Here is a 25,779-nt window from a genome sequence, read left to right on the forward strand (position 1 = left end):
AAGGTTTCGCTCTTCTTGGAGCTCATCAGCTGTAGGTAACGGCCCAGACAAATGGCATTGCCTTTTCTATGGATGTCCCATCCCTGCAGGCATTCAAGGCCAGGCTGGATGTGGCTCTGGGCAGCCTGGGCTGCTGGTTGGTGACCTGCACACAGCAGGGGGTTGGAACTGGATGAGCATTGTGATCCTTTGCAACCCAGGCCATTCTATGATTCTATCAGTGGGAGAAGCCTGACCATGGAGCCAACTCCAGCTAATGCCACAGCCCTTGCTCCCGACCCAACCACGGCCACCGTCCCAAATCACACCATCTGTTCTTCCCCAAGCATCACCACGGGCATCTCCTGCCACGTTATAAATCACAGCCTGAAATGCTGTCATCCTGGTTCCGTATCTGCAACTTCAGCTGTTGCCTCACTGCTTTCTAATTACTTTAATTTAGGGACTAAATAAATCAGCTTCTGAGCTATTGAAGGGATGCGTTGCTTTTTTCCCCTTGTTTTGGGGTTGGTTTTTAAATACTCCATTTGTTTTTATTTTGCAATTCCACCTGTGAGACACCCTCCAAAGGAAGCTCTGATAACTTGAAGATCTGATAACCACTATCAGGCACTGTTTATGACCAAATGCTTCAGCCCCATCAGCTACCCAGAACACAAATACAAGTTCATTTATGAAAGATTAAATTTAAGTTTGCTTAGCATCCTCATGTTCATTTCTTTCAGCTTCTAAACTTCCACGGTTCCCATTTTCATTCGATGTCAGTGATTTTCAACAGTTTATTTTATCTTAAAAGTATTAAATTGGATGTGGCTCTGGATCTTAAAGTCTTATCTTAAACGTGATAATGCTGCTGTCCCACTTCCTTGCTCCTCTCTTCACTTCCCATTCTCATATGGTTCAAACTCTGATCTCCCTCTCAGCAGTCAAACACGAATGCGTGTAAGAGATCAAAAGTCCTCCACTGGAAGTCCTCCACTAAAAGCTGGGCACAGGTTGCCCAAGGAGGCTGTGGATGCCCCATTCCTGCAGGCATTCAAGGCCAGGCTGGATGTGGCTCTGGGCAGCCTGGGCTGCTGGTTGGTGACCTGCACACAGCAGGGGGTTGGAACTGGATGAGCACTGTGGGCCTTTGCAACCCAGGCTGTTCTATGATTCATACTATGATTCTTTACTTCACCATACATCTTACCAGGAAAAAAAGAAGAGCTCTAGAAGTTATTTCAGGGGCACGTATTTAACAGGTTTAAGGCCCCTTCCAACCCAAACCATTCAATGGAAACTCAAGGAGAGAAAAAGAACAGCCACTCACGCTAACAGACCCCCAACACCTTCTTTAAAGCATATTTTACACACTTCTGATCATTCTTCTAGTTCAACCACAATATCAAACTCAGTTCCCAACCCTGAATGGAATTCATTAACGCATAAATAATGGTGCATGGAAATATTAAGAACACTTTGAGATGTTACCTCAATATCTACATCAATGAACAGAGCATCCATGAAGAACCACACACACCTTCTGGTACTACGGATCCCTAACAAAGCTCAAGTGCTTGCTTAAGATCTTCACAAGCCATAAGGGATAGCAGTTGAGAAAAGCAGAATCAGAGAATCACCAAGGTTGGAAAAGGTGGAAACGACCTACAAGATCATCCTGTCCAACCATCCACCCATCACCAATTGCTCTCACTAAACCATGTCCCTCAACACAACGTCCAAATGCTCCTTGAACACCTCCAGGCTCGGTGACTCCACCACCTTCCTGAGCAGCCCACTCCAGTGCCTGACCACTCTTTCAGAGATCACTCTTTCCCCTGTGTGTGTTTGTTAATTTTACTTGAATACAGTGGATCAGGAGCTACTTCTAAAGAAGACTGAGCACAAAGCACACAGATAAGATATAGTATCTTTCCCTTCAGTTAATGGGCAATCAAGCAGTTTGGAACCAAAAGCAGTGCTAAGACAGGCCCACTGCCCCACTCCATCTACACTCAGGTACATCTCCAGTCTACCTGGATGACTACAACACTTCAGCACAGCAGTGTTTCAGTGCCTGCACTGTAACTACTTGTGCACTGCCTGGAACAGCAACAAATCTGTGCCCTCAGGATCTGTTGAGGCAATGCCAGAGCAGGGAAAGGCAGTGACACAGAGCGACAGAGAAGCTCTGCAGCTGATGTTCTCAAAGTCATAGAAGACAAGTAAGCTGTAAAGGAATGGCACCAGTTGATACATCAGGGACGCACATCTGCATACAGAGTTTCAGAAGAGAGGGAAATGTGAAGCATGCCGAACAGGAAACCCACAAGCTATTAAGGACAGCACTGCGTGCTTCAGCACACAGCTGACAGTACAGTCAGATCAGCTCCCCAGAAGTTAGGGGAAGAATCATAGAATGGCCTGGGTTCAAAAGGACCACAATGATGATCTCGTTTCAACTCCCCTGCTATGTGCAGGGTCACCAACCAGCAGCCCAGGCTGCCCAGAGCCACATCCAGCCTGGCCTTGAATGCCTGCAGGGATGGGGCATCCACAGCCTCCTTGGGCAACCTGTTCCAGTGCCTCACCACCCTCTGGGGGAAAAACTTCCTCCTAAGATCCAACCTAAACCCCCCCGTCTCAGTTTAAAACCATTCCCCCTTATCCTATCACTATTCACCCTCATAAACAGCCATTCCCCCTCCTTTTTATAAGCACCCTTCAAAAAGGGAAGGATGCACAAAAGTTGGGCACATGGACCAAGAACAAAAATGCTTTCCTTTAATAACTTTTTAAGTGTTTAATAATGCCTACTTCATATACTCAAACTATTAAAAACTGAGATACAAGTGGGTATTGATTGCAACTCCATTCATTTTTAAATACATAAGTTGGCCAGCAAAAGCTCCCCAACAGATAGCACATTACAAAGCCCCTTCCTGTATCTTCCAAATTAAGTTTACCTATAAGGTTCATCAGCACATTTTATTACATATGTGCATTGCTTTAGCACAGCTGAGAGGTTCAAACACTTCCATTCCTTTCGGTGAGCCTTGAAAGCCCACATGACTGCAAGAGAGCCACGAAGCTAAGCCTAGCCACAGGTTATCAGTAGGAACCTATTTAAACACTAAACCAAATGTACACTTTACAATCATGATTTCTCTTTGGCACTGAGAGAAAAAAAACATAAAATATAACTCAACATAAGCGTTACAAATTCAAGTCCTCATCACCAAATAATCCTGAAAGCACAAAGTTAAAAGCAGCAGTGATAATGCTAAGAGAAGCAAGCTGTGCTCAGGGGGCAACTCTGAGAACTCTGCCGACTGGAAAACTCTCCTTCCTAACACCACAAAGTGTTGTGCAACTGCAATGGCAGCACCAACCCTACAGACTGCCCACAGCTGTGCTAAGGGAGTTCCCTTCCCTTTTAAAAGAAGTTTTAAAGGGAAATGATACGCAAAGAGCCTTCTTTGAGAAATAAAAAGCTTGTAAGAAGAGCAGCTAGCAGATGAGTGGAAGCACGAAGCTCCTCCCTGAAGGATCCTCGTTATGAGGAATTGGAAGCTGCCAATCTTAATGCCACCCTGTGGTACTGAGTGCACAGTATATATAGGCTGACTGAAAAAGCCTGTGTTTTACCAGTGACGCCACAAAAGCCCTTCTTTTTGCATCACAGCTTCTACCTAAGTTTTCCATACCGTTCACCATTGTTATTCATGTTAGTACTGATAAATAACGTGATGAATGAGAAAGCTCACAGACGGCAGGAGTTTGCCTTTCCAAACTGCCTGCAAGAGGAGCAGCAGCCTGCTGCAAGCAAGCAGGAGCTGGGGGCAATCCTGAGTGTCTACTGCTACCACAGCATCTGCATTCCCAACAACACAGGACTGTAATGAGCAAGTCAAGCTGGGGGCTCATAGGGCTCTCATAGATCTGCAAAATGAAGACAAGAACCCTCTGCAAGAAAAGCAGCAGAATCCCAAGGAAGATTCAAGCAACAGGATGGTACAGTCAAGGCAAAAGCAGCCTGGGACAGCTACCTCTGGGAGCTGCAGAGAAAAGCACAGCAGGACTGCAAGGCTCAGAAGAACGATGCTGGAATCATAAGGTGAACTGGGCAATCTGGCAAATACCTTTGGAGAAAGTGCAGCACAGACCACAGCCAGCCTCGCTAACAGTACTTGCTCTGATGAGAGATTACTGCTATTACTGCCCTGCAGCGGTTAATGCTTTCCATCTTCACTAGCTGCTGGTCAGTAACACCCTTTTACCCAAACTCTGCACTAATCTAAAATATCCTTTGGAAACACAGAAAGCAATGGCCTCAAACAGATGCTTCTGGGTTACCTTCATTCCTTTGAGTGCACTTTATAGAATCATAGAATCGCTCAGGTTGGAAAAGACCTTAAAGATCATTGAGTCCAATCACAACCCAGCCGTACTGCCCAACTCCAACAACCATCTGCTCAATCACGTCCCTGAGCACCACAAACAAACGGATTTTAAACACATCCAGGGATGGTGACTCAACCACCTCCCTGGGCAGCCTATTACAGTGCTTAACAGCCCTTTCTGTAAAGAAGTGTTTCCTGATATCCAACCTAAATTGACCCTGGCACAACTTGAGGCCATTTCCCCTCATCCTGTCACCAGTGAGAAGAGACCAGCCCCGCTCTGCTGTAAGCACCTTGCAGATATTGGAAGAGAGCAATCAGGTGATTGCTCTAGCCCCAGTTCCTTCAGTCTCTCCTCGTAGGCCATATTCTCCAAGTTCTTCACAAGCCTTGCTGCCCTTTGAATCTGCTCCAGCACTTTAATGTCGAGGTGCCCAAATATTACTTCGTAATATCACATTGCAGTAGAGCACCACACACACTAACCAAGGAAAAGCAAACCAAGGAAAGACAGGAGGAAAAAAAAACAACCCGAGTAATTCTTCAAGCCAACATTTCTCAAATTTCCCAATGTGGAAATGAGAATGTGAACTTTTTTTGCCTGGACGGCCACAGCAGCCTAAAGCAGAGCAAGGAAACTGACCCACTGCACACTCAGTTTCAGGAACACGAATAAGAAACCTGAAAGTACAAAGCGTTTTTAAAGGGCAGCACTGCACAGCTGTTAACCAAACTCACAGCAGTGGCTTGGCTGCTGTCAGTGTTCTCAAGCAGCACACAAACCATTGGCAAAGTGACTCCCAGCCCATCTGGGGCTCACCAATCAATGAAGAAAGGGAGCACTGCACAGCAGCGTGGCTCTCCACATCCATTGGGTTGTACAGAGAGACAGTGACATCCCTGCAGACAGCCAAGGTCAGATTGGGTGGGCTCTGAGCGCTGATGGAGCTGTGCGTGTCCCTGCTCAGCGGGACCTTTAAGGGTCCCTTCCAACCCTAAGGGCGCTGTGCTGTGGATGAGCTCACAGACACAGCCGTGCACACCCAGCCCAGCATTACCTGGCTGGCACACGGAGCCTCGCAGGGCAGCGCCCACCTCAGCAAATTCTGCCAACATCGAAGGGACAACCTGAAAAACAGACAAACAACCACGCGAGGAAAAAAACAAAACACCATCAAGCTGCGTGAAAAACCACACGGCTCTTTTGCTCGGGCTCAAACTCAACTTCTCGTCGCACGCAAAGAGGAAGGGCTCCAAGGTGGTGCACGAAGGGCCGCCGGTACGGTGCCAAAAGGCCGGGCGCTGCCACCCGAACCCGGCACGGAGCGCGGGACGAGCCGCGTCTATCAGCAGCCAAGCACCGCGCCGCCCGCCCCGCTTCTCGGCTCCGAGAGCGCCGTGAGCTCCTCCCGCTCCAATTACGCCCCGCTAATTGCGCAGCCCCAACCCGACGGAGAACCCGGATCTTCCCGCGACTGCCCGCGGCCCCGCTGTGCCCGCGCACCTCTCTCCCGGGATGGCCGCCCCGCTCCGCCCGGCCCGCGGCCGCCGCTCCGCCTCAGCGTCCCCGCTCCAACGGTCCCCGGCCGCCTCGCGGCGCGCAGCCAATCGCCGGGCGCCTCCGCGGGGGCGCGCGTCCTCCGGCCAATCCCACCCCGCCCTCCGCCGCCGTGAGCCAATGGATGATCGAGCCCTCCGGCCTCCCCCCGCCTCCTCGCCGTCACAGCCAATCGTCGAGAGGACGCTTCTCCGGCGGCGGACGTGCGTGCGTTCGCACCGCCCCTCGGCCAATCAGACGAGCTCTCCGTCCTCGGGAGCGCTCGTGCTCTCCAGCCAATCGACAGCCGGCGAGGCTTCGCGCGCTCCCGTTGTGCGGCGCAGGCGCAGTGAGCTGTGAGCGCTGCTCCTCAGGGCGCTGAGGGGACTTGAAGATGAGCTTTCAACGTGCTGAGCTCAGCGCGGGGCTGGAAGGGACCTCAAGGATCATGAAGCTCCAGCCCCTGCTGCAGGCAGGGCCACCAACCTCCACATGCAATACCAAACTGCCCCATCCAACCTGGCCTTGAACACCTCCAGGGATGGACGGGGCATCCACAGCCTCTCTGGGCAGCTGTTGCAGCACCTCACCACTCTCTGTAAAGAACTTCCCCTGACATCCACCCTAACCCACAGAGACCCCAGGAGAGGGAGCAGCCCACCAGCCATGAGGTCTCACCAGCACCGAGGCAGCAAACTCCAAGCAGAGCCATTCCAAGGGAAAATCTTTCTTCAAAGCGGAATGATGCAAAATACGGCACAGATGGGAGCTGCTGGCTGTCAGAAAGGTGAGGTACAAAATCACAGCACCACGAGAGCCTCAGTGGAGAAGATTAACTGCCCCACTGAAAACTAGGATGGGGCAATGTGTGCTTTAAAATTCATTTACAGTTTTCAGGTCTGAAAATTGTCTTTCTGTTCAACTTGAGGTGGAGTTAACAGTGAATCCATTTGGAAAAAAACTATGCTTCACCACTACAACAAATGCACTTCTGCATTTACGCGTTCATGCACTTGAACTCCCACAACCCCAGTGCCCAGTGTTCAGAGGTCTGAAGGCTCTAAGTCTAAATTCATTTGGCTGTAACAAGATCAGCCCAAAAGAAGCACAAGCAAAAGGTAAGGTTGAAAATACATACGTACATGTAGATAGATGTACCTCCAGCTGTGTGTCCCGAGCTGCTCCTCCATCTCACACGTATCCCCACTTAACAGCCAACACAGCAACTGAGATAAAGCAGAAGCTGAGATCAGGAGAGAGGAACAGCCTCCTTTTTGTTCCTTTCTGGTGTGACAAGATAATTACCTTGCTTGAGCCATGGGTGTGCTTCTCCTCTATATTTAGACATTGATTCTGCAGCATTTCTTTCGCTCACAAGTTTTGGGGTTTTTTTTGGTTGTTTTTTTTTTTTTTTTTTTTTTTTTTCAAATTGGCAGAGAACAAAACAAACCAGATGATGATTATTAAACTGAAAGCGTTCAGTTAAAACAGAGATGAAATGTCCAAATGTAACAGGATGGACTCTGTACAGCTCCCTCCCAGGGCACTTAGCACAGCGGATTCATTACTCTGAAGAGCTGCATGGAGAGCTGATGGAAAACCAGTGTAGGAAGGCACGGATTGCTTAGGAAACGGGCACTCGTTGGTGATAACCAGATAGGAGCAATAGCATTTCTAGGGACAGCCTTTCACAGAATTACACAGAATGGCCCAGGTTGGAAGGGACCTCAAGGATCATGAAGCTCCAACCCCCTGCCACAAGCAGGGCCACCAACCTCCACATTTCATACCAGATCAGGCTGCCCAGGGCCCCATCCAACCTGGCCTTGAACACCACCAGGGATGGATGGGGCATCCACAGCCTCTCTGGGCAGCAACCCTCGATACATAGATTTTGGGCTGCACTACTTCCTAACTGTGGGTTGCGTCCATCCCCTCCCTTCCTGAGTGGGGCTAACAAAGGCTTATAGATTTATTTATTCTTTTAATAAAAAAATGCAACAACTAATTAATTACATGAAGTAAAGCAGAGAAGACAAAGCTCGAGAAGTAACCTGGTGTAGTGGGAGGTGTCCCTGCCTGTAGCAGGGGGTTGGAACTGGATGATGCCCAAGGAGGCTGTGGATGCCCCATCCCTGCAGGCATTCAAGGCCAGGCTGGATGTGGCTCTGGGCAGCCTGGTCTGCTGGTTGGTGACCCTGCACACAGCAGGGGGTTGGAACTGGATGAGCATTGTGCTCCTTTTCAACCCAGGCCATTCTATCATTCTATGATCTTAAAGGTCCCTTCCAACCCTGTGGGACTGAGATGGTACAGTAATAATGAGATACAACCATTAAAGATTAGAACAAAACAGATGAAAAAGTGGTGCTGATGATGTGACATCACCACTAACACAAACAAGTCAATGAAAAGAGTAATTTAAATTGCTCATTAAAAATGCTTGGACTCTAGAAGTCTATTCTTTAGGATAGCAGGTCCATCCAATGCTCCCTAGAGCACTAAGCCCAATGCTTTGGTGGAGATGCACCACGATACCCTTTGTAGCTTCTGTTCTTTAACTTGCACTTTTTGGCTTCTTTGTTACCTGTCAGGGATTTATTTGTCCTTTCCTGGTCACCTCGAAGTCCTTTAGCACATCTGTTCCAGTTTGAAGCAGTCATTTGTGAACGCAGGGGAGCAGAGGCACACAGTAAGTGCTTCATTGCCTTGGACAATGCACTGGTTTTCTCTCTGCTGGCAATACACAAACTGGACTTTTTGTTTTTCCTTCCCCATAGCTAAATCACACTGACAGCTTATAATTACAAGATGTTATTAATTAGTATGTCAAGGTCCTGCTCATCCCATCAGCTCCGGTTACTGTGCACCCACTCCTGGAGCAGCAGGCTGTGTTGTTGCCCCCAGACACCTTCGTGTGCAGTTGGGCTTCACTTTGAGTTGCAGATTACCAATTTTGTCTGTGTGCACATTGCTGAGGTTTCCTAAATCTGTGTTATCAGTCCATTTTCTTGGGACATTCCTGACTTTTGGTGCTGATATCACTGATAAAAATCTTCAAGATTCATGGCTGGACTGAGACACTTCAGTAGAATCCTCCACCCAAAGTGATTTCCTGCTTCTGGCCTATCCATATTAAGGCCCTTTAAACCAGTTATTTATTTTATATTCATCTTCTCAAGCTTTGCTACCAGTTTTCCACATAATTTCCTGCACCATTTGTGTAACTAAAGAGACACCTGACTTTTTCTGAGCAGAAAACCACTTACGCTGGATTAGTCTGCACAAACCTTAGGCAAGACTGTGTTGCTTCCTCTCCTGGTAGATTTTACTTCAAAACTTCCAGAGCCTTCCATAGAGAATTAAAGAGTTGGAATGGACCTCTGAAGGCCATCTAGTCCAACTCCCTTGCAATGAACAGGGACATCACAGCTAGGTCAGGTTGCCCAATGCCTGATCCAGCCTGGCCTTTAAAGTCTCCAGGGATGGGGCGTCAACCACAGTATTAAGTATTCTGTTCCAGAGCCTCTCCATCCTCACGTAAAAGGCTTTATCCTTATATCTAGCCTTGTAATATTTCAGTGAGAAGCAGTCCCAGGCTTCCTATGCATTCACAGGCACCTCAGTCCCATTGACTGCATTGAGTTGTTGAGTGATTCCAGTTTGAAGAACCGTAGTTCACTGCTGTTCGTGGGGGTCCCTTGAAACAACAAAAGGTAATCACTGAAAAATCAACATTAGCAGCACTAATGGCCATAAAACCATACGCCTTTTATTTAACATAAAATGAAACATGAAGATAAAATACACATTTGCCCATGTGCTGAAGAACTACGGAATTTTACATTCATTTATAAAGCAGGTAGTTTTACATGACAAAAAGAAGCGAGAGGGAAAGGAACGGAATCTGCAGTCAGACAGAAGCCACGGGGCAGGCTTTTGCTTGTCCAAGTGCTACCTCCTGTGGGCACAGATCAAGTGACAGGTTAGAAACTGGCCGTTCTTAGCACTCCTCTGATCCCTCTTGATGCTGCTGAGAAGCTAAGGTGGAAGCTTACACAGCAAAATGAGGGACAACGTGTTGAGGGAACACCATTGGCCAAGAGGCACAGCTGCAGCACGACAGACCCATCTGTCCCTGCCATCTTGCTCCTTTGCAGGAATGGGCCCACACGGTTTTAAATGCCTACAGCTTACATTACTTAATCCCCCCCCTTTTTTTTCCCTCTCAATTGCCGGATTTGTAACTGAAATTTGACTTTTCAAGCAGACAGGAGCAGGGTGAGGACTCGTGGCTGCACACATTTAGGGCAAAGGAAGGGAGCTGCCACCCATCAGCGAGGGGGACTGCTGGCAGGCACGTCCCTTGCACACCTCCAGGCACACAGTAAAGGATTGTACCCAGAACCTCTGTCCCTGCTACTCGAGACGATGGGACAACACCTTCCACATCACAGCCACAGGTGGGCTAAGAGCACAGCCCTGCCCTGAGCAATGCACAGTGCAGCCTCTGCTAACCAAACGGGACAGGAGACCGGCTGGGTAGGGTTGAAATCAGGGTAGGGAGGAATGGGAGATGCAGCAGTACCAGGGGAAGAAGGAATGTTGTTTGTTTGTCAAAGTGCAGCAGATCGAAACATACACCACTAGTATTTATTTTGTCTACCCCATATATCTTACATATGAAAACAAATGTAAAGCAGCCCTAATTCCATCTCACATCCCAAGGTGTAATGGCAGCACAAGGCTGAGGTGGAGCTGGTCTTCTACGTACATGTGGCCAATGCAGCCGTGCACACCTGTACAGATACGTACCTGTACAAATACACATCTGCACAGCCCCTACATGCACACCCACCAGTGGGGTACAGCTGTTGAGAGTGAAAACCCCACCAATGTGCAGACAGCAAATTTTGACAAAATCCTGGGTTCCATCCTCTGGTTTCCAAGAGATTCCAATGACAGCTGATGTGGTATAAAAATACCAGTTGCCCACCTTTTCAGTTCTCAGATTTGTACTTTAAAACCTGACTTGTCAATCATTCTTCTTTGCCCACATTGTTACCTTCGCTGTAACTCCCAGCAACAGAGATTTCTTTTAATCACCTCCAATTTATATACAGGAGTTGCAGGAGTGGTATAAATGTCACTGGAGATTCATCTAACCCAAACGGGCACTGCACAGATGGGACAAGACAGGGACACTCTGGAGCCATTTCTACCCTCATCTCCATGGCAAATTTGTGTGCAGCATTGGGGCCAGCAGCTGTGTGGGCTGCAGATCTCAGCCTGCAGAGCACGCTGCAATGCCCTGCTTGTCCCTGCCTTAGGGGACGCCCCACAGAATCTTACCATAGAATTGTAGAATGGCCTGGGTTGAAAAGGACCACAATGATCATCGAGTTTCAACCCCCTGTTAAGAGCAGGGCTGCCAACCACCAGACCAGGCTGCACAGAGCCACATCCAGCCTGGCATGGGCAGTAGTGGCCTCTGCCATCTGGGGACATCTTGAGGATTCCAGTGCAGCCAAATGGATTCACTCTGCTCCCAATAGCTGCAAGGATGTATCGTCCCCCACACTGAGACTTTCACCCCAATTCCTACAAACAGCAAGACCAATCTGCTTTGACAGTGCTCCCTTGAAATGGTTGGATTTTTGGTATGTTGTTTGAATTTCCCATCAGCACCCTAAGGTGCTCACACAGCAATTGAGCTACTGATCACCATTCCAATGGCACAGCAAAACCGAGCCGCTTCGGATTCTCATTTGGTTGAGCAGCTTCTGGACCAGTGTGTCTCTCTGGCTACGGAGGTAGCATTGCTTATGGAAGGGATCCACCTCAACTTGTCTCCTCACCGTGGGTTCTGCTGGGTGGCTGTGAGGCAAAAGGAACGGACACCGATGAAACACAAAAGGACACAGGACTGAAAAGGTTCTGTACGCTCCATCTGAAGCTGCAAAACTCTTCCAGACTCCTTCAGTGCTGAACTCCTGCTTTCCCTGCGGCCTCCCTCCTCGTGTCCTCCCTCCCTCTTTTCTTTTTTTCCCTTTTAACATTATTACATGCTCAAATCCAACCAGCTCAAATACTTTTTAATACACTGTAAATGTAAAATAAAGAATATATGAAGTACATACAGTATATATATACATATTTCAAATACTTAAAATTCTTACGTAAAATATGATTTTTCTATATTATTTGTGTAAAAATACATTTTAAAATGGTGTCAACTCGATTTTTCTGTACATACCCTCTATTCCAATTTAAGTCCCTTTTAAAAAGGCGAAAGACAGACAAAGGTTCAGCATCTTCTAGCTGCGTTTACAGGCCTGTTGTCAAAACCAGAAAAGCTCATGGTAAACAGTATTGGATTTCTTCTCTTTAAGAACTCCCACATTTATTGCATCAATGGACAAAACGGAATCTTTCCAGTTCTCCTGCCAGTGAAACTCCATGGCCTTGCTGAGAAACTGCACGCTCTCCATACCCTGCTCATCTAGTTCATAAATCATCCTTTGTCTTTTTTTTCTTTTTTTTTTTTTGTTTTTTACAGATACTAAAATATATATTACTTAAAATATATTACTGTAAGCTCTTAAAATTGATCTTCAGTTATATCAAATGTATAGCATTAAAAAAAAACAACAAACAACCCCAGTTAAGGAACAGAACTGCGGATGTCGGGATCGCAGCACGCGCCTGAGATGCTCCACTGGTTGGACTCCGTTGCCACACCGATGGAACTGGCAACCCCACGGAGGGACTCCCTGCAGCCTCCTGCACAGCCACAGTGGGATTTGGGAAGCTGAGAGCCCTGGGCAGAGCCCAGCACGCTCCTGGGCTGACTCAGCCACGACTGCATGGCGGGGGCTTTGGACAGCTGAGTTCATCCCAAGGAGAAGACAGGAGCCTCCGCAGGGCTTCAAGCAGCCAACACACAGCGACCACTGGTCTTCTGGGCACTTCCCTGAACAAAACCCCAAATTTCCTTCAGCAGGAGCCGATCTGCAGCTCAAAAACCAGCGCTGGACTGGGCATGGTTGGCACAGAAGAGCAAGCGCCCTGCCTGACCGTGGCAGCTCCCGTTGGGCAGGACGCAGCCCAAGCACACGAAGGTCCCCCCTCAGTCCCAACCTGAGGGCTCCCCTCCCAGCTGTGACCCAACACCATGCACTACACAACTCCACTGACCGTGCAGCTGCTCAGCACCTCGGTCTTTTCCTTTTGATTTAAGAAGGGCATCAGAATTCCAAACAAATTTCCTTCCCTGTGCTACCAAACCGTATCCCGCAGCCTTAGCTCATCTGTGGAGTTGCATTCACTCCTCCATTAAAACAGCTTCAACAAGGCGGGGTTCTTTTTTGCACCGGAAAGTTAAATTCCATTGCTCAGTTTGTATTTCTAGTTCTCATGCTGCAGGACTTGGATTGCGGCTCAAGAGGGAAAATATAAACCTGAGCATCTCTTCCTACTCAAGCTGCTTCTACTGCCACAAAGAGTCTGATGTTAGACTTGGGAAAATATTTACTATTAGATCTTATTTGTTATAGAATCATAGAATCATTAAGGTTGGAGAAGACCTCTATGATATCAAATCCAACCATCACCTCATCATTACCGTGCCCAGCAAAACGATGGCATTTCCTACAGAATGCCATTACTTAATATCTGGGCTCCAAAGTCTGCTGTTTTAAACTATGTTTAACACAGGTGAGGCCAGCAGGGAGCACTGCTACACGGGCTGCAGGATGTTCCCTTTCTAGATCACGTTGTTCAACAACCAGCACTGTGAAACATGCAAAGCTTTCAAGGCTTCAGGCAGACCTGTGCTTCTGTTGGTTATTATACTGAGCTCTGTTATTCCTAATCACTTCCTGACTGCTTCATGCCCTCCTGCAATCCTGTGGACGTTACTCCATCGGGTTCCACCTAGTAGCTCGTAGCGTATGGTAAAACCAAAGACAAGCAGGGAAAAGAATTTACTGTCTGAAAAAGGAATAGAGCAGAAGTAGCCCAGGAAAAGCGCTCCTCTGTTAAAATAGAACTAAGGCACTGAACGCTTGTAAGCGTTGCCAAGTCGTGGCATGAGATGCCCGCATTTCCCATCCAGCCTGGCAGCCCCACATATCCCAGTGGCCACCCTGTGCCCAAACCTGGCCCAGCTCCACTCGGTTCCTATTGCTGTACGTGTTGCAGAAACCCAACTGTGTGCTGCAGAGGAACTCCTGCCAAACATAAAGGCAGCGAGGAGCTGGAGCTGCAGGGGGGGTCGGGGTGGCTTTAGGTAATGCTGAGAACGTGTGGATGCTCACACAAGGCAGCAATGTGTGCTGCTCCCTCAGCACCTCCCCTTCCCTGTCTGCAGCAGCCTTGTTGGCTATGAAGAGTTATTGATGAATGTTGAGGCGTGAACAGAATCGATCCCATTTCGCCAGCAAAACCTCCTGGCTTTTATTTGAGGCAGAAGTGACTTTTTCAGTTTCTTTTGTAACTAGCTACAGCCTTCAGGCTGGGTTATGCTGGGGGATCTGCATTACAAGGGAATTAATGTGTCTCACGGAGGATCGCATGGCCGTAACGCTTCCCTTCAGGGCTCGAGTTAACAAGGCAAGGGAAGATGCTACTCTGCCCGGGGTGCCACATGGACCTCCTTCACAGCGCCCTGCGAATTCCAACGATGGAGAGATGCCCATTGGAAAGGAAGGAGGGATGCGGGCAGCGAGGTGGCCAAGTCAGTGCTTCCATAGCAGCCAGCCCAGAGAAGCAGCCGTCCCTCTGGTGGGCTCCCGAAGCCATGGGGCTACAGCCGTGGCCAACGCTTGTGCAGCACAACAGAACAACCAGGGCTAATTTTTTTTTGAGATTTAAGTGGTTTCAAAAAAAAACCAACCCTGGCTGTACTCCTATAGTTAAATCCCTTCCACCGTTGGATGCCTAAGGAGTGATGTGGAGTTAGAAAGCAGGGGTCCCCAGTCAATGTATGGTGAGCAAATCAAATCCCAGGACGTGCTGATCCTGCGTTGGAGGATACCACGCTCTGTTGGACAGGGAAGGAAACATTTCTCTGCCAAGTGATTAAGCCTGCAACTCTCTTTATCATTACTCTCCCTGCAGAAACACTCAGTGCTCCCACATGTGGGAAACGGGGAAAGCAGCAGTGCAGTCAAATGGAAAGAAGGAAAAAGGCTTTCGGACCCCAGCTCGTAAAACAGCCGTCACCTCTTTCGTTAATATTGCTTCATCTTAAAAAGGCCTTTGGATTCAAAGTGAATTCAGTGCTTTTCCATCAAAAAGATACATGGATTTGTTACCTGACCAAGATCTCATATGGCCCCCCTCCCTCCCCCAACAGTGACAACATGGGACTGGATGTGAACCTGACGTTTTCTGGGAAGAGAAGTAACCTACAGCTCCTCCATGCGATGCATGCTCATTGCACTGCATCAGAATGCAGACTGGAGTATGCTCTATCAGCCAGCCTGTGGAAAATTACAGTTGTTGAGTACCATATAGTACCAGTTTGTAACTGTTAATTTGGATTGATTGGAAAGAACGGATTGCGAACACCGGCACTGGGCCACAACGGGCCGCAACCAGCAGTTGGGGCAATTTGGTTTTTCAAAGACATGGCGATGCCCAGACACCAGTGAGGCCCAACGAGAGGCTTGTTTTCCACTCTTAGCTTAATATAAAATCTATAGAAATGAGAGAAGTCTGACTACGTGGAGTTTTTAATGAGCCACAGTAAGCTTCCTAGAAAACAGTAGGACAGAGGGTGACATTTAGTGCACTTCACTTGCATAATGTGCTGTGATGGTTCTCAATGGTGGGGATGGCACCTTCCAGCTCACTTGAAATAATGCCTAATAAAGCAGGTTTCTGCCGAGTCCTGACAGTCCGGAAATGAAATGCAGTTCAGCACATCTTTGTGATCTCTGCTTTAAATGGTTCCTGGGATGACCGATCATCACAGTTACTGAGTTGGTTTAGTGATTTAAATTCTGGTATCCTATGGTTAGTAGAGTTGCCTTTTTCAGCAGCAAACCAAGATATTACCACCCTTAAAATGAGGTTACTGCAACTGACTCCTTGGAAAGGAGAGGATATGCAATCAAAACCACCAGCCAATATTGCACAACCCAGCATGGCCTTCTGGGAACGGCCATGCCATGGGTGATGAACGTCAGCGGCTTCCAATTCTGATCAATCTGAAGTTCAGAGCAACCCAGCAGCCCGCTGAGGGGCTGCGGGGCTCTGTCAGCACAGACATTTCGTGCCTTGATTGCCTGGCTCCTCTCCTTGCCAAGAGAAGACCAACAGCTGAGGTTTCGTTGGGGGATTGTTACCCCATCTAGAGCAGAGCTCAGCAAACGCGCTGGATAGCAGGCTAGGGTTAATGGAACTGCAGTACAAGTCAAACGCTATCTCCTAAAAGATTGAAAAAATATTTTTAAACAAAATAACGTGACATATTTACATAATTCCTTAAGTGCAAACTCTTGTCACAATTCACGTAGTTGAGCTCAATTTAGACTCACTGTACAAGAAGGTGCTCTTTCTTTAATGAAAGAAGAACTCTACTCTGTATTCCTGATTCAGTAACGTGTCTCTTGTGCAAGGCAGTAAATTTCCTGTTTCTTCCCAATGTACTTCCAAAAGCAAACCCAACACGGAGCCTTCCTCTTCCCACGTCACGTCCCGGTTACCGCACAACCAGGCAGGAGACACAGAGCTTAGAGGGGCCAATGCAGTCATCATGGCAGAAGGCACCGCAGCCCTTGCACATGATCATGGCTTTCAACCTGCAGTAACACTTGGAAGGGGAGTCCTCCATGCTGCTGTCTTCAGCAAAGGCCTGAACCGGGATGGTCTGGCCGTGGCTGCCAGAGTTCATGGCTTGGCTGGTGGGAATGGTGGTTACAGTCACAGAGAAGGACATGACGTTCCCCATGCTACTGGACAACTGATTGCACTCGGAGAGCCCGCTCATGAGAGAGCCCTGGTTCACGTCTGGGGAGGTGGAGACGTTTATTGTGCCGCTGTAGCTGGGCCCGATGAGCTGCGCTGCCGCAGCATCTCCTCCCAGCTTCGGAGGGTGGGGGTGAGAAAGCTGGGGAAGCTGTGGCTGCGCAGAGTCTGAGGACGGTGCAGAAGAGCTGAAGAGCTCAGGGCTGCTGTGCGTTTTTCCCTTCATTGTGTGCACCATTTGCTCTTGAGCGGCCTGAATAAAATCTCGTGCTAACGCCGTTCCATCCAACTCCTGAATGTTCTCCCTGCTGCCGGCTGCCTGCTGAGACACGGCCGCTTCCGTCTTCATCCCCTTTTTAGCAAGGATGCTGTAATCTGAGGAATTTGCACCGTGTGATACCTGTTCTTTTTCACATGGAGCAGCCACCTGGAAAGCCTGGGGCTCCTCTTTCACGCTGACATGCTCGCGTTCATCACCAGTGCTCTCATCATCCGCATCTCCTTCCTCGCTGCTGCTGCCATGGCCAGCCATCTCCTCACACTCCCCAAATTCTGCTTTTGGACCACTGGCTGGGCTGTTCAGACACGAGCGGGTTTCAGGGTTCAAGGAGAAGCCTCTCCTCAAACTCTCCGAACCACGGCCGTAGGTGGAAATGTTGAGCAGATAATGACCAGACATAGCGGGTTTGGATGTCCTTCTGCCCATGAAACCCAGCACAAATCTCTGGCTGGTGGAGCTGTTTTCTAGCTGGAAACCTGAGTGCGCGAGGTTCACTTGGGATGGCTGAAGGACCGGGAGCAAATTCTGCCTCTGGACCCTCTTGATGAGCGTCTGAAGGATCTGCTCCTGCGTTGTTTTACTGAGCGCCTCTGGGTGCTGGTCAGCACTGGGCTCCTTTCCTGCAGGGAGCACAAATGTCCTTGGAATGTGAGGCAGAGGCCTGCTCTGGCAAAAGATCTTCCCGAGCTGCTGTGGGGATAACCCCGACTGCCTTTCACCGCCCTCGGCTCCAGCACCACTCCCTGCTACAATTGCTGCCCCTTTCTCTTCATTAGAAGCTAATGGGACAGTTTTCATTTCTGCTTTGGTGAGAGGCTTCGGCAGGATTTGCTCCAGGGGGACGCTCTTGCCTTGAAGAAGTTGGGTGACTAAAGGGTTGTTGGCAGGAATACTGGAGTTTGCTTTTGGGAGGGCCCCGCTTGAACTCGGATGGGTTTTAAGGCTAGGTGCTGCTGACAAGGTGATGGAGCATGGGGCAGATGGAGCTGACACCACCGCACCTCCAGCCTGGGCTTCTGAGCTAGTGGGGGTCAGCAAAGGCATCAGAGGGGAAGGAGATGTGCCTTTGGGGACCTCTGAGCTGGTCCCTCCTAAGGCTGCAGGTGTTACCTTGGTGATGTTGGCACTGCTGTCTGCTGACGACACGGTGACACAAGTTGTTCCATCCCTGACAGTTGATGCCCCGCAGGCCTGGCCGGGACCTGCTGGAGCAGAAGGTGCTTTCTCTTGTTTGTCACAGCCACCAGCACACGAGGAGCCCGAAACCTGATTTACAGCCACGTTTGGGGGGCTCTGTTTGATTCTGCCGATTTGCTCAATCGCTGATACCGCTGGGGAGGAGCAGTTGGTGCCTGCATTGCCAGCTGCGCTTCTGGATTGCAACGTGGAAGTTTGCTGTAGTTGTGCTCTAGAAAGACTGGGGGTTGCCGGCTGCTCCTGAGTCTCCATTGGGGAATGGGTCCCTGGGCAGCGTGGAAGAAACCTTCTCGAACCTCCCCCGCTTCCAGTTCCTGCCAGTTCCAGTGCGTTTCCTCGCGTTCCAGTTTCGCCGGCTCCACTCGTCGCTGTGTTACCCGTCCCTCCGCCGCCCGCTGGGCCCCCGCCGGGGCCTGGCCCTGGCACTGCTCCCCCCGAAGAAGCGGCGGCGGCGGCTGCTGCAGCCGCTGCCCTCTGAGCCCTGACCTGCTGGGCTTTGGCCTTGATGTCCGCCAAGGTTCTGGCCCCTGTTCTGGCCGGACTGATGAGGGAGGCTGGGAAACGTACCCTGGGAGAGACCTGGCCCGCAGGAAATGGCATGGGGGAGATTCGGGAAACGGGAATCTGAAAGAGAGGAGAAAAGTGGAGTTGATACACAGGGAATGTTTAACCCGCATCATTAAGGACAGAAGTGTTTACGGTTGGAGTTTTAGATAAATGCTTTTGGAATTCTCACTTGAGAAGAATACAGAGAAGAAGGTCCGCATCCTTTTGATGCCTGGCACGCCTGTTTTGGGTCTGGTATCACCTCATTAACTCAGGCTGGAAGCTCTTCCCGTGCAGGTACAGGCTGTTCCACCACGCTCCATCATTACACAGCCTACTGAGCTCAATCAAAAGCGACCAAAATTCAACACCTCTCATCCCTTAGTGTAGGTTTCATGCTTAACATGACACGTGTGCAACTTACATCCATTTGTACATCTGTGAATTACTCTGCTACCCCTGCATGTCTACGTTTCACTCCTTGGTGTCCTTCTATAAACAATTAATCCTCTACTGTGTACCTTCACATAAAATGCCAAATTTTAGTCCTGTCTTCTAACACATGCACTCCACTCCCCTCAACTTTGCAGTACACTTTATGTGTGACCGCCCTTTCTTTCTAAAATGGAAATGATGAGATCAGTGCACTCACAGTGCTGCTTTTCTCTCATCTGTAACGACTTAAGCTCGTATCCTTTGAAGTCACATTTGTTTTCACACATCCATTTCACCCAGTTACCTTCTAAACTTAATAAGAGATTAGAATTCTTAGAACATACAGAAATAGAGCAATTGAATTGTTTTCCATGCACAGTTTCTGCCTAAGGCCCCAAACAAGGGAGCTGAGTTGGGAATTTCCTGTAAGCTCAATAGCAGGTGTGTTTCCTATGGCCTACATCTGAGGTACAAGAGAACAGCACTGCTCAGGCCAAAGTCTGCAACCCTTCTGTCACTGTCACAATTTGTTTCTGTTTTCCTTTCTGGTAATTCACTGCTTAACTTACAGAATCACAGGATCGTAAAGGTTGGAAAGACCAATAAGACAATCCATTCCAACCATCAATCCATGCCTGTGATCACTGAAAACCACGTCATCTTTTCATATGTAGATTCCTACTAAGAATCAGCAGATAAAGGGCTTTCCCTAAAACAGCCCTCTGCTACCCAGTCTGATACTTCACTGCATTCAGTATTAATGACAACCACATCATTTTTTGACTTGGTTTTAACACAGGCGAATAGTTTACTTTCTGGACTTGATACAGTAGAGCAAACTGCTGACAGCATTCTTTCTAGACCCATTCTTGTACCAGTGCGGATACACCTACAAAGTTCTTTGTGCTCTTGGGCTGCAGCTCCCTTTGTGATTTCGGTCCTGCAATTGCTGCAGCTCCTGGTTGAGCAGGTCTTGTAACAGATGTGCGTGTACAGGAGACTTCACTCAACTCCATTCCTTTAGCAAACAGCTAAGCTTTGCATTTTTGGATCAAACACTTCCATCACCGCAATAAGCAGGCAACATAAGCCAGAACGGAGCTGACCCAGCATGACCAACACGACCAGCTGACCAACACGAACCCACTGTGTGGATCTGCCTTCCCTTCTCCTTACCTTGAGCGGGGGCACGCGTGGCACCGGGGGCCCGGCAGCAGGAAAGGACTGCATTTGGCCACGAAACGCCGGCTGCTGCTGCTGGCACTTCTCCGCAATGCGCGGCTTCTTCTCAGGTGTGGTCAGAGCTTCTTCACCGCTCTCCGACTTCCTCTTATGGCCTTCCACACTGACCTCCATTTCTTCATTCACAGGGGGTTTCTTTTCTGGCGTCGGCGGGGCGACCACAGGACTTTCGGCGACCTTCGCTGCTGCTTCACCTGCTTCAGGGCTCTTTGGTTTGCTTGGGGCCAAGACCGGGGCACGCACAGCCTCCTTCACTTCCTTTGATGCAGCGTGCTTCCTCTCTTCTTCCAGCTTCTGGCTCACTGCAGGCTGTGGTTTCTCTTGGATGGGTTCTCCTTGGATTCTCTCTTGGATTTGGGGGTCGCTGGGCTTCGCTGCACACCCAGCCGGGGAAACCGAGGCCTCGACAGGTTTGGCTGCTTTGGGCTGCATCTCTTCTCTCCTCTCCTCTCCTCTTCTTTCCTCTACTCCTTTTCTCACTGCGGGTGCTTCCTGGACCACTTGTGCTTTAGACTCCAATGGAGAATTGATCTCCTCTTTGACTGGCATGCATTTTGGCTGTTCTGCTGCTGGCTTTTCAGTCTCTACGTCATCAGCGCTGGTGTTGGCTGTCAGTCTCTCAGACTCTTCAGGACTTAATCCAGAACTAACAAGAAAAGTAGAATTTTTGTTTTGTGAAACATTCTTGCAAGAAGCACGCTATCCTTACAAAAACAAAGAGGGCTGTCTAAACACCATACCCAAAGTAAATGTAACTCTTACTGATTTTATGCCATGATCTTTGAAATCCTTCACTACTGTTAGTGCTTCCAAACGAAACAGAACTTAATAGCAATGTTTAAAACCAGCTAAACAAAATACGTGGAGCACGCATTAGATGTAGTCCTCTGCCCAGATACTCATTTTCCAAGCTGCAAACCAAAAGAATTTGGCCAACAGTAAACATTTCCTTTCCTTGTCCCTGCAGGCCTATCTGCCATATGCAAAATGTCCCACACAGCTTGCATCTGACGTCAGCTCATATGGTGACATTTGCTGAAATGGACTCTGGGCTCCCGAAAAGCATCCCCCAATTTTTTCCAGAAGAACATGGCCAGCAGCAGAACCACTGACGTACCCTTTGCTTAGAACCAACACTGCCTGTCCTCTGCATCCATCCTTATTTACACAAGAAACGAACAAGTTGGGAATCTAATGAAGCTACATCTTGTTGAGGTTTGATAAAAGGTAATGTCTACTGGTGGGCAGCACACGAAATCCCTAGGAATAAGTGTGTCCAGAGAGGCAGTGTTGGGGGTAAAAAAGATGCTGCAGGTCCTTACCTTTGGCCGTAGTAGCTTTCAAAAAAATGTTCCTTCCACAGCTCAACCTTCTTTTCCTTTTCTATTTCTTGACGTATTCTCAGCTGCATTTCTGGTGTGAACTCACCTGCAAAATGCAATAAGGGACATGTGCAAAACAAGCTATGGATAAAGTGAATTAGGATAACCACAGGAGCCCTCATGCTTGCAGATGACCGTCCTGTCTCACAGAAGCCCTCCACAGCTTTTGACAGTGCAGCCCTACACTTCTCCTGAGCTGCAAGGTATTCCTCTGCTGCCTGTTTTGCTGGATTCTGCTGGATGGCAACTGCCCTCAAGCACATCAACTGGTGCCCGCTATCTGGTGTCCCCTGCAAACTGCCCCTGTGTCACTGACAGACAGTAAATGTGTGGGGTGCCGACACAGACCCGTGTGCTCCATGTGCTACCAGCATCCAGGTGTGAACCACAAACCCCATAAGCTGCTCTCTCAGGTGGCTATGAAGTCACCTACACCCTAACGTTGCAGGTTGGATACCAGAATACTGTGGGAGACAAGATATAGAATCAGGGAATCATTCGGGTTGGAAAAGACCTCTAAGATTCCCAACCCACCCCACCATCCCACTGCCCACCTCAGTGCCACATCCCCATGGTTCTGGAACACCTCCAGGTTTGGTGACCCCACCACCTCCCTGGGCAGCTGTGCCAAAAAGCTTTGCTTATGTTGATGTGAACGACACCTACTGATCTCTGCTTATTCACAAATTCAGGGCTTTTTTAGGCACTCAAGCCAAGCAGGCAAGAAATGAATCCTTGCTGAGTGTTCGCAATCACCTTCTCCTTCACACACCCAGGAATGTCCTCCAAGAGGGCTGGCACCACGATGAAACTGAGACTGACCAGATTTGCATTTTCTCTAATGACCTTTCTGGTGCTTTTTGAAGGTGAGTGCAACATTTGCCTTTCTCAGTTGCGGGAAATTTCTGCCAGTCTTCACTTCCTTTTCAGGATGATGGGCAGGGGCCTCTCAGGCACTGGAAGTTCCCTCAGCTCCCCGAAACGTGGCCCATCTGCTCTGAAGTCATTTGATGCTTCTGAAAATTTTTACCCATGGTGACAAACTATTTCTGTCATTTCCACCATTTTATGCCTTGCAGAATCTTAGAATTGTGAAGGAAAAGTTGTCCAAGTTCATCAAGTCCAATTGCTGACCCACCCCACTGTGCCCACTGCCCACTGTGTCCCTCAGTGCCACATCCCCACTGTTCTGGAACACCTCCAGATTTGGTGACCCCACCACCTCCCTGGGCAGCTGTGCCACTGCAGCTCTGTTCTTTTGGAGAAGTTGTTCTTAATATCCAACCCAAACCTCCTCTACAAACAAATCTTGCTGCTGTATGAAGATATCCTAAGCTTCTGACCTCAGCTTAGAAGGACCACTGACCCGTATCTCTCCTCAGGCAGGTACTGATGTCAATCTGGCAGGTTGTGCTGCTTCTATCTACAGTAATGATGTCTGACCATGTATTCACACTTTCACCTGACAGTTTGCACACCGTCAGGGCCTGAGTGCACTAGCTGCAGCCAAACAAAACCTATAGGACCCTTCTGCCTGCAGTGCCATCAAGCTTTGAGACCTGAGCAGTGACATGCTGCTTAGTGAGAATGTCAGTGGACACCTCCAGACTTCTTGAGCTCGACTGCTGCAAGCTTTATGAGCACAGAAGGTTCTACAGCCGTTGTGTTTATAATCTGGTGACTGGACACTGTTGTACCCTGTAGATGTGATGTAGATGAATGGATGAAAGGTCTTCAGCTTGGCTTTAAAGGGAAAACACCAGAGGATGAGGGCCAAAATTACAGGCGGTTCCAACAATTACAAAGTACAGACAGCTGAACTCTGTTCCTTGTCTGCTTACTGTCACAGATACACCCACAAAATAGAAATGGTGATACAGAATAGGATGCTTTTTCTATGGAAAAACCTCCTAAGAATCCATTGTATCCAATCTGCACATGAGTAAATGGCATTCCCTTCTTAAAGTGAGTCATGGCTGACCCTGCTGTCTTCATAAAAATGCTGGTGAGAAGCTGTGTGGCTGAACTCTGTAGGGGAAACAGTCCCTGCCAAGGAGTGAGTGCACTTGTGATGATACAACTCCATTAAATTAAAGAATTCAGCACCTCTGAGTTTGAGATGCAAATGGCTGTTGAAGGTGCAGGCATGCTATGTATTTGTCCTTGGCTGTCTTTACGGCATGTAAAGAACAACATCTTGGAGGACTGACAGTACCAGATATGACAAGATCACTTCACTGATGATAAAGTGCGTTATCTGGGAATATAATTTACCTTCTCTACTGAGCTGTATTTGGCTGGATAAAAACAAACCTCTACTGGCATTTCACCAACATTTCAAAACCATTTTTCATTCTTTTGCCACTTCTTCCACAGACTTGCTCATTTTTCCACACGTTAAGTTCAGAAGACAATTCCTTACTACAGACCTTACTGCGACCTGCACTTCATAAGATCACAGAATCACCAAGGCTGGAAAAGACCTCCAAAGATCATCCAGTCCCACCACCAACCAACCACCAGCATTTCCCCACTAAGAGGAAATACACCTATGCTTGCACTCGCTCTTATGGGCTACACTGCCCACAGCTGTCTTTACCTAGGAACTTATCCAGCCTTTCAGTTTCTCCATCACAGAATCACAGAATCACAAGGTTGGAAACGCCCTGCAAGATCATCCAGTCCAACCACCCTCCCATTCCTATCAGTACCACAAGCACTAAACCATCTCTTGTAGCTCCTCATCCAGGTGCCTCTTGAACACTGCCAGGGACAGCGACCCCAAATTTATTTTACACAAATTTATCTTACACATTCCCCAAAACACTGATGAGCTGAAAGCCTTGTAACACTTTACTTCTTTGCTATGGGAAGTCTTACCTTCTGACAACCTCTCCTTCCAGCCCTGGGCAGCTGAAGTGAAGAACTCATTGTTCAATGCTGAACCACTCAGCTTCATCAAACCATCTGCCCCAACCTGGAATACATCACAAAGCAGTGATTAGCTGAAAAGGCAAACGTCCCATGTTGTGCTGTGTGAAAACAGAGCGAGAGTTGCAATGTTGCTACAAATCTCTCTACAGTCGGCCTTTATTTCAATCCAAAGAAAAGAAACCAAGTCTGGAATCCGGAGATTGTGACAAATTTTCCTCTTCTTTGCTTCAGCCCAAGCCTATCCTGCTCTGCTGCTGCACAAACGCACACAAACAGCACAAGATACAGGTGGCAAGGAGAATTGCAAGGAAACGGGACAGCAATGCCCATGAACAGCCTCTTCAAATGCATTCTGCCCTGCAAAATTAATGCAGGACATTGCCTTGAATCGCTGTGCAGAGCAAAAGCTCTGCTGTCTTCTGGGAAAAGCAGGGATGTAAAAGTTATCAGGTTAAAGTAACTCTGAAATGCCTGTAAACATAATCATAGCTGCCTCTGGAAAAACAGGGACAAGTGAAGCTCTAAACTCATTCGGTCTTGAAAATACAGTTAACCAAATTGGATAGTCAAGTTACAGTGCAGGACGTAAATGCAAAAGCATAAGGCTGAGACTGAGACACAGCACGGTGGGAAATGATCACCACACAGAAACAAATGTGCACTTTTCTGTTAGAAACACAAAAAGGCACATTCAGTAATTTGCAGCTGCAGAACCACTGCAGAGATGTACAGAAAGAGAGGTTCTAAACCAAATCCATACTGATCAGCCACAGAGTGCAACTCAAAAGGTGATCCTCTGCTGCACATATGGTCTGCCCATACCTGGTGTCAGCCCTGGGCCATGTCTCAGTAAGTGCCCACTTGGAG

The 25,779-nt window shown here is 48.5% G+C and overlaps 2 protein-coding genes across 11 annotated transcripts in view; both read right to left on the reverse strand.

Moving 5' to 3' along the window:
- Positions 1-5,940, reverse strand: part of DTNB (dystrobrevin beta) — a 140,453-nt gene extending 134,513 nt beyond the window's left edge. For all 8 annotated transcript variants that reach the window (XR_006181676.1, XR_006181675.1, XM_042887630.1 and 5 more), the window contains exons 1-2: positions 5,890-5,940; positions 5,444-5,513 (exon numbers count right to left, since the gene is read on the reverse strand). The gene's annotated coding sequence lies outside the window, so the exon portion shown is untranslated. The remainder of the gene's footprint in view (positions 1-5,443; positions 5,514-5,889) is intronic.
- A 3,732-nt stretch (positions 5,941-9,672) lies between these two features.
- Positions 9,673-25,779, reverse strand: part of ASXL2 (ASXL transcriptional regulator 2) — a 91,788-nt gene continuing 75,681 nt past the window's right edge. For all 3 annotated transcript variants that reach the window (XM_042887627.1, XM_042887626.1, XM_042887625.1), the window contains 4 exons: positions 24,859-24,955; positions 21,919-22,024; positions 20,531-21,242; positions 9,673-18,997 (listed from right to left, as the gene is read on the reverse strand). In XM_042887627.1, the coding sequence (XP_042743561.1) occupies positions 16,631-18,997; positions 20,531-21,242; positions 21,919-22,024; positions 24,859-24,955 (3,282 nt within the window). In that variant the 3' untranslated portion in view covers positions 9,673-16,630. The remainder of the gene's footprint in view (positions 18,998-20,530; positions 21,243-21,918; positions 22,025-24,858; positions 24,956-25,779) is intronic.

This window comes from Lagopus leucura, unplaced genomic scaffold, assembly GCF_019238085.1.
Source record: "Lagopus leucura isolate 7727_CA_CO unplaced genomic scaffold, USGS_WTPT01 Super-Scaffold_100096, whole genome shotgun sequence".
NCBI classification, from domain to species: domain Eukaryota; kingdom Metazoa; phylum Chordata; class Aves; order Galliformes; family Phasianidae; genus Lagopus; species Lagopus leucura.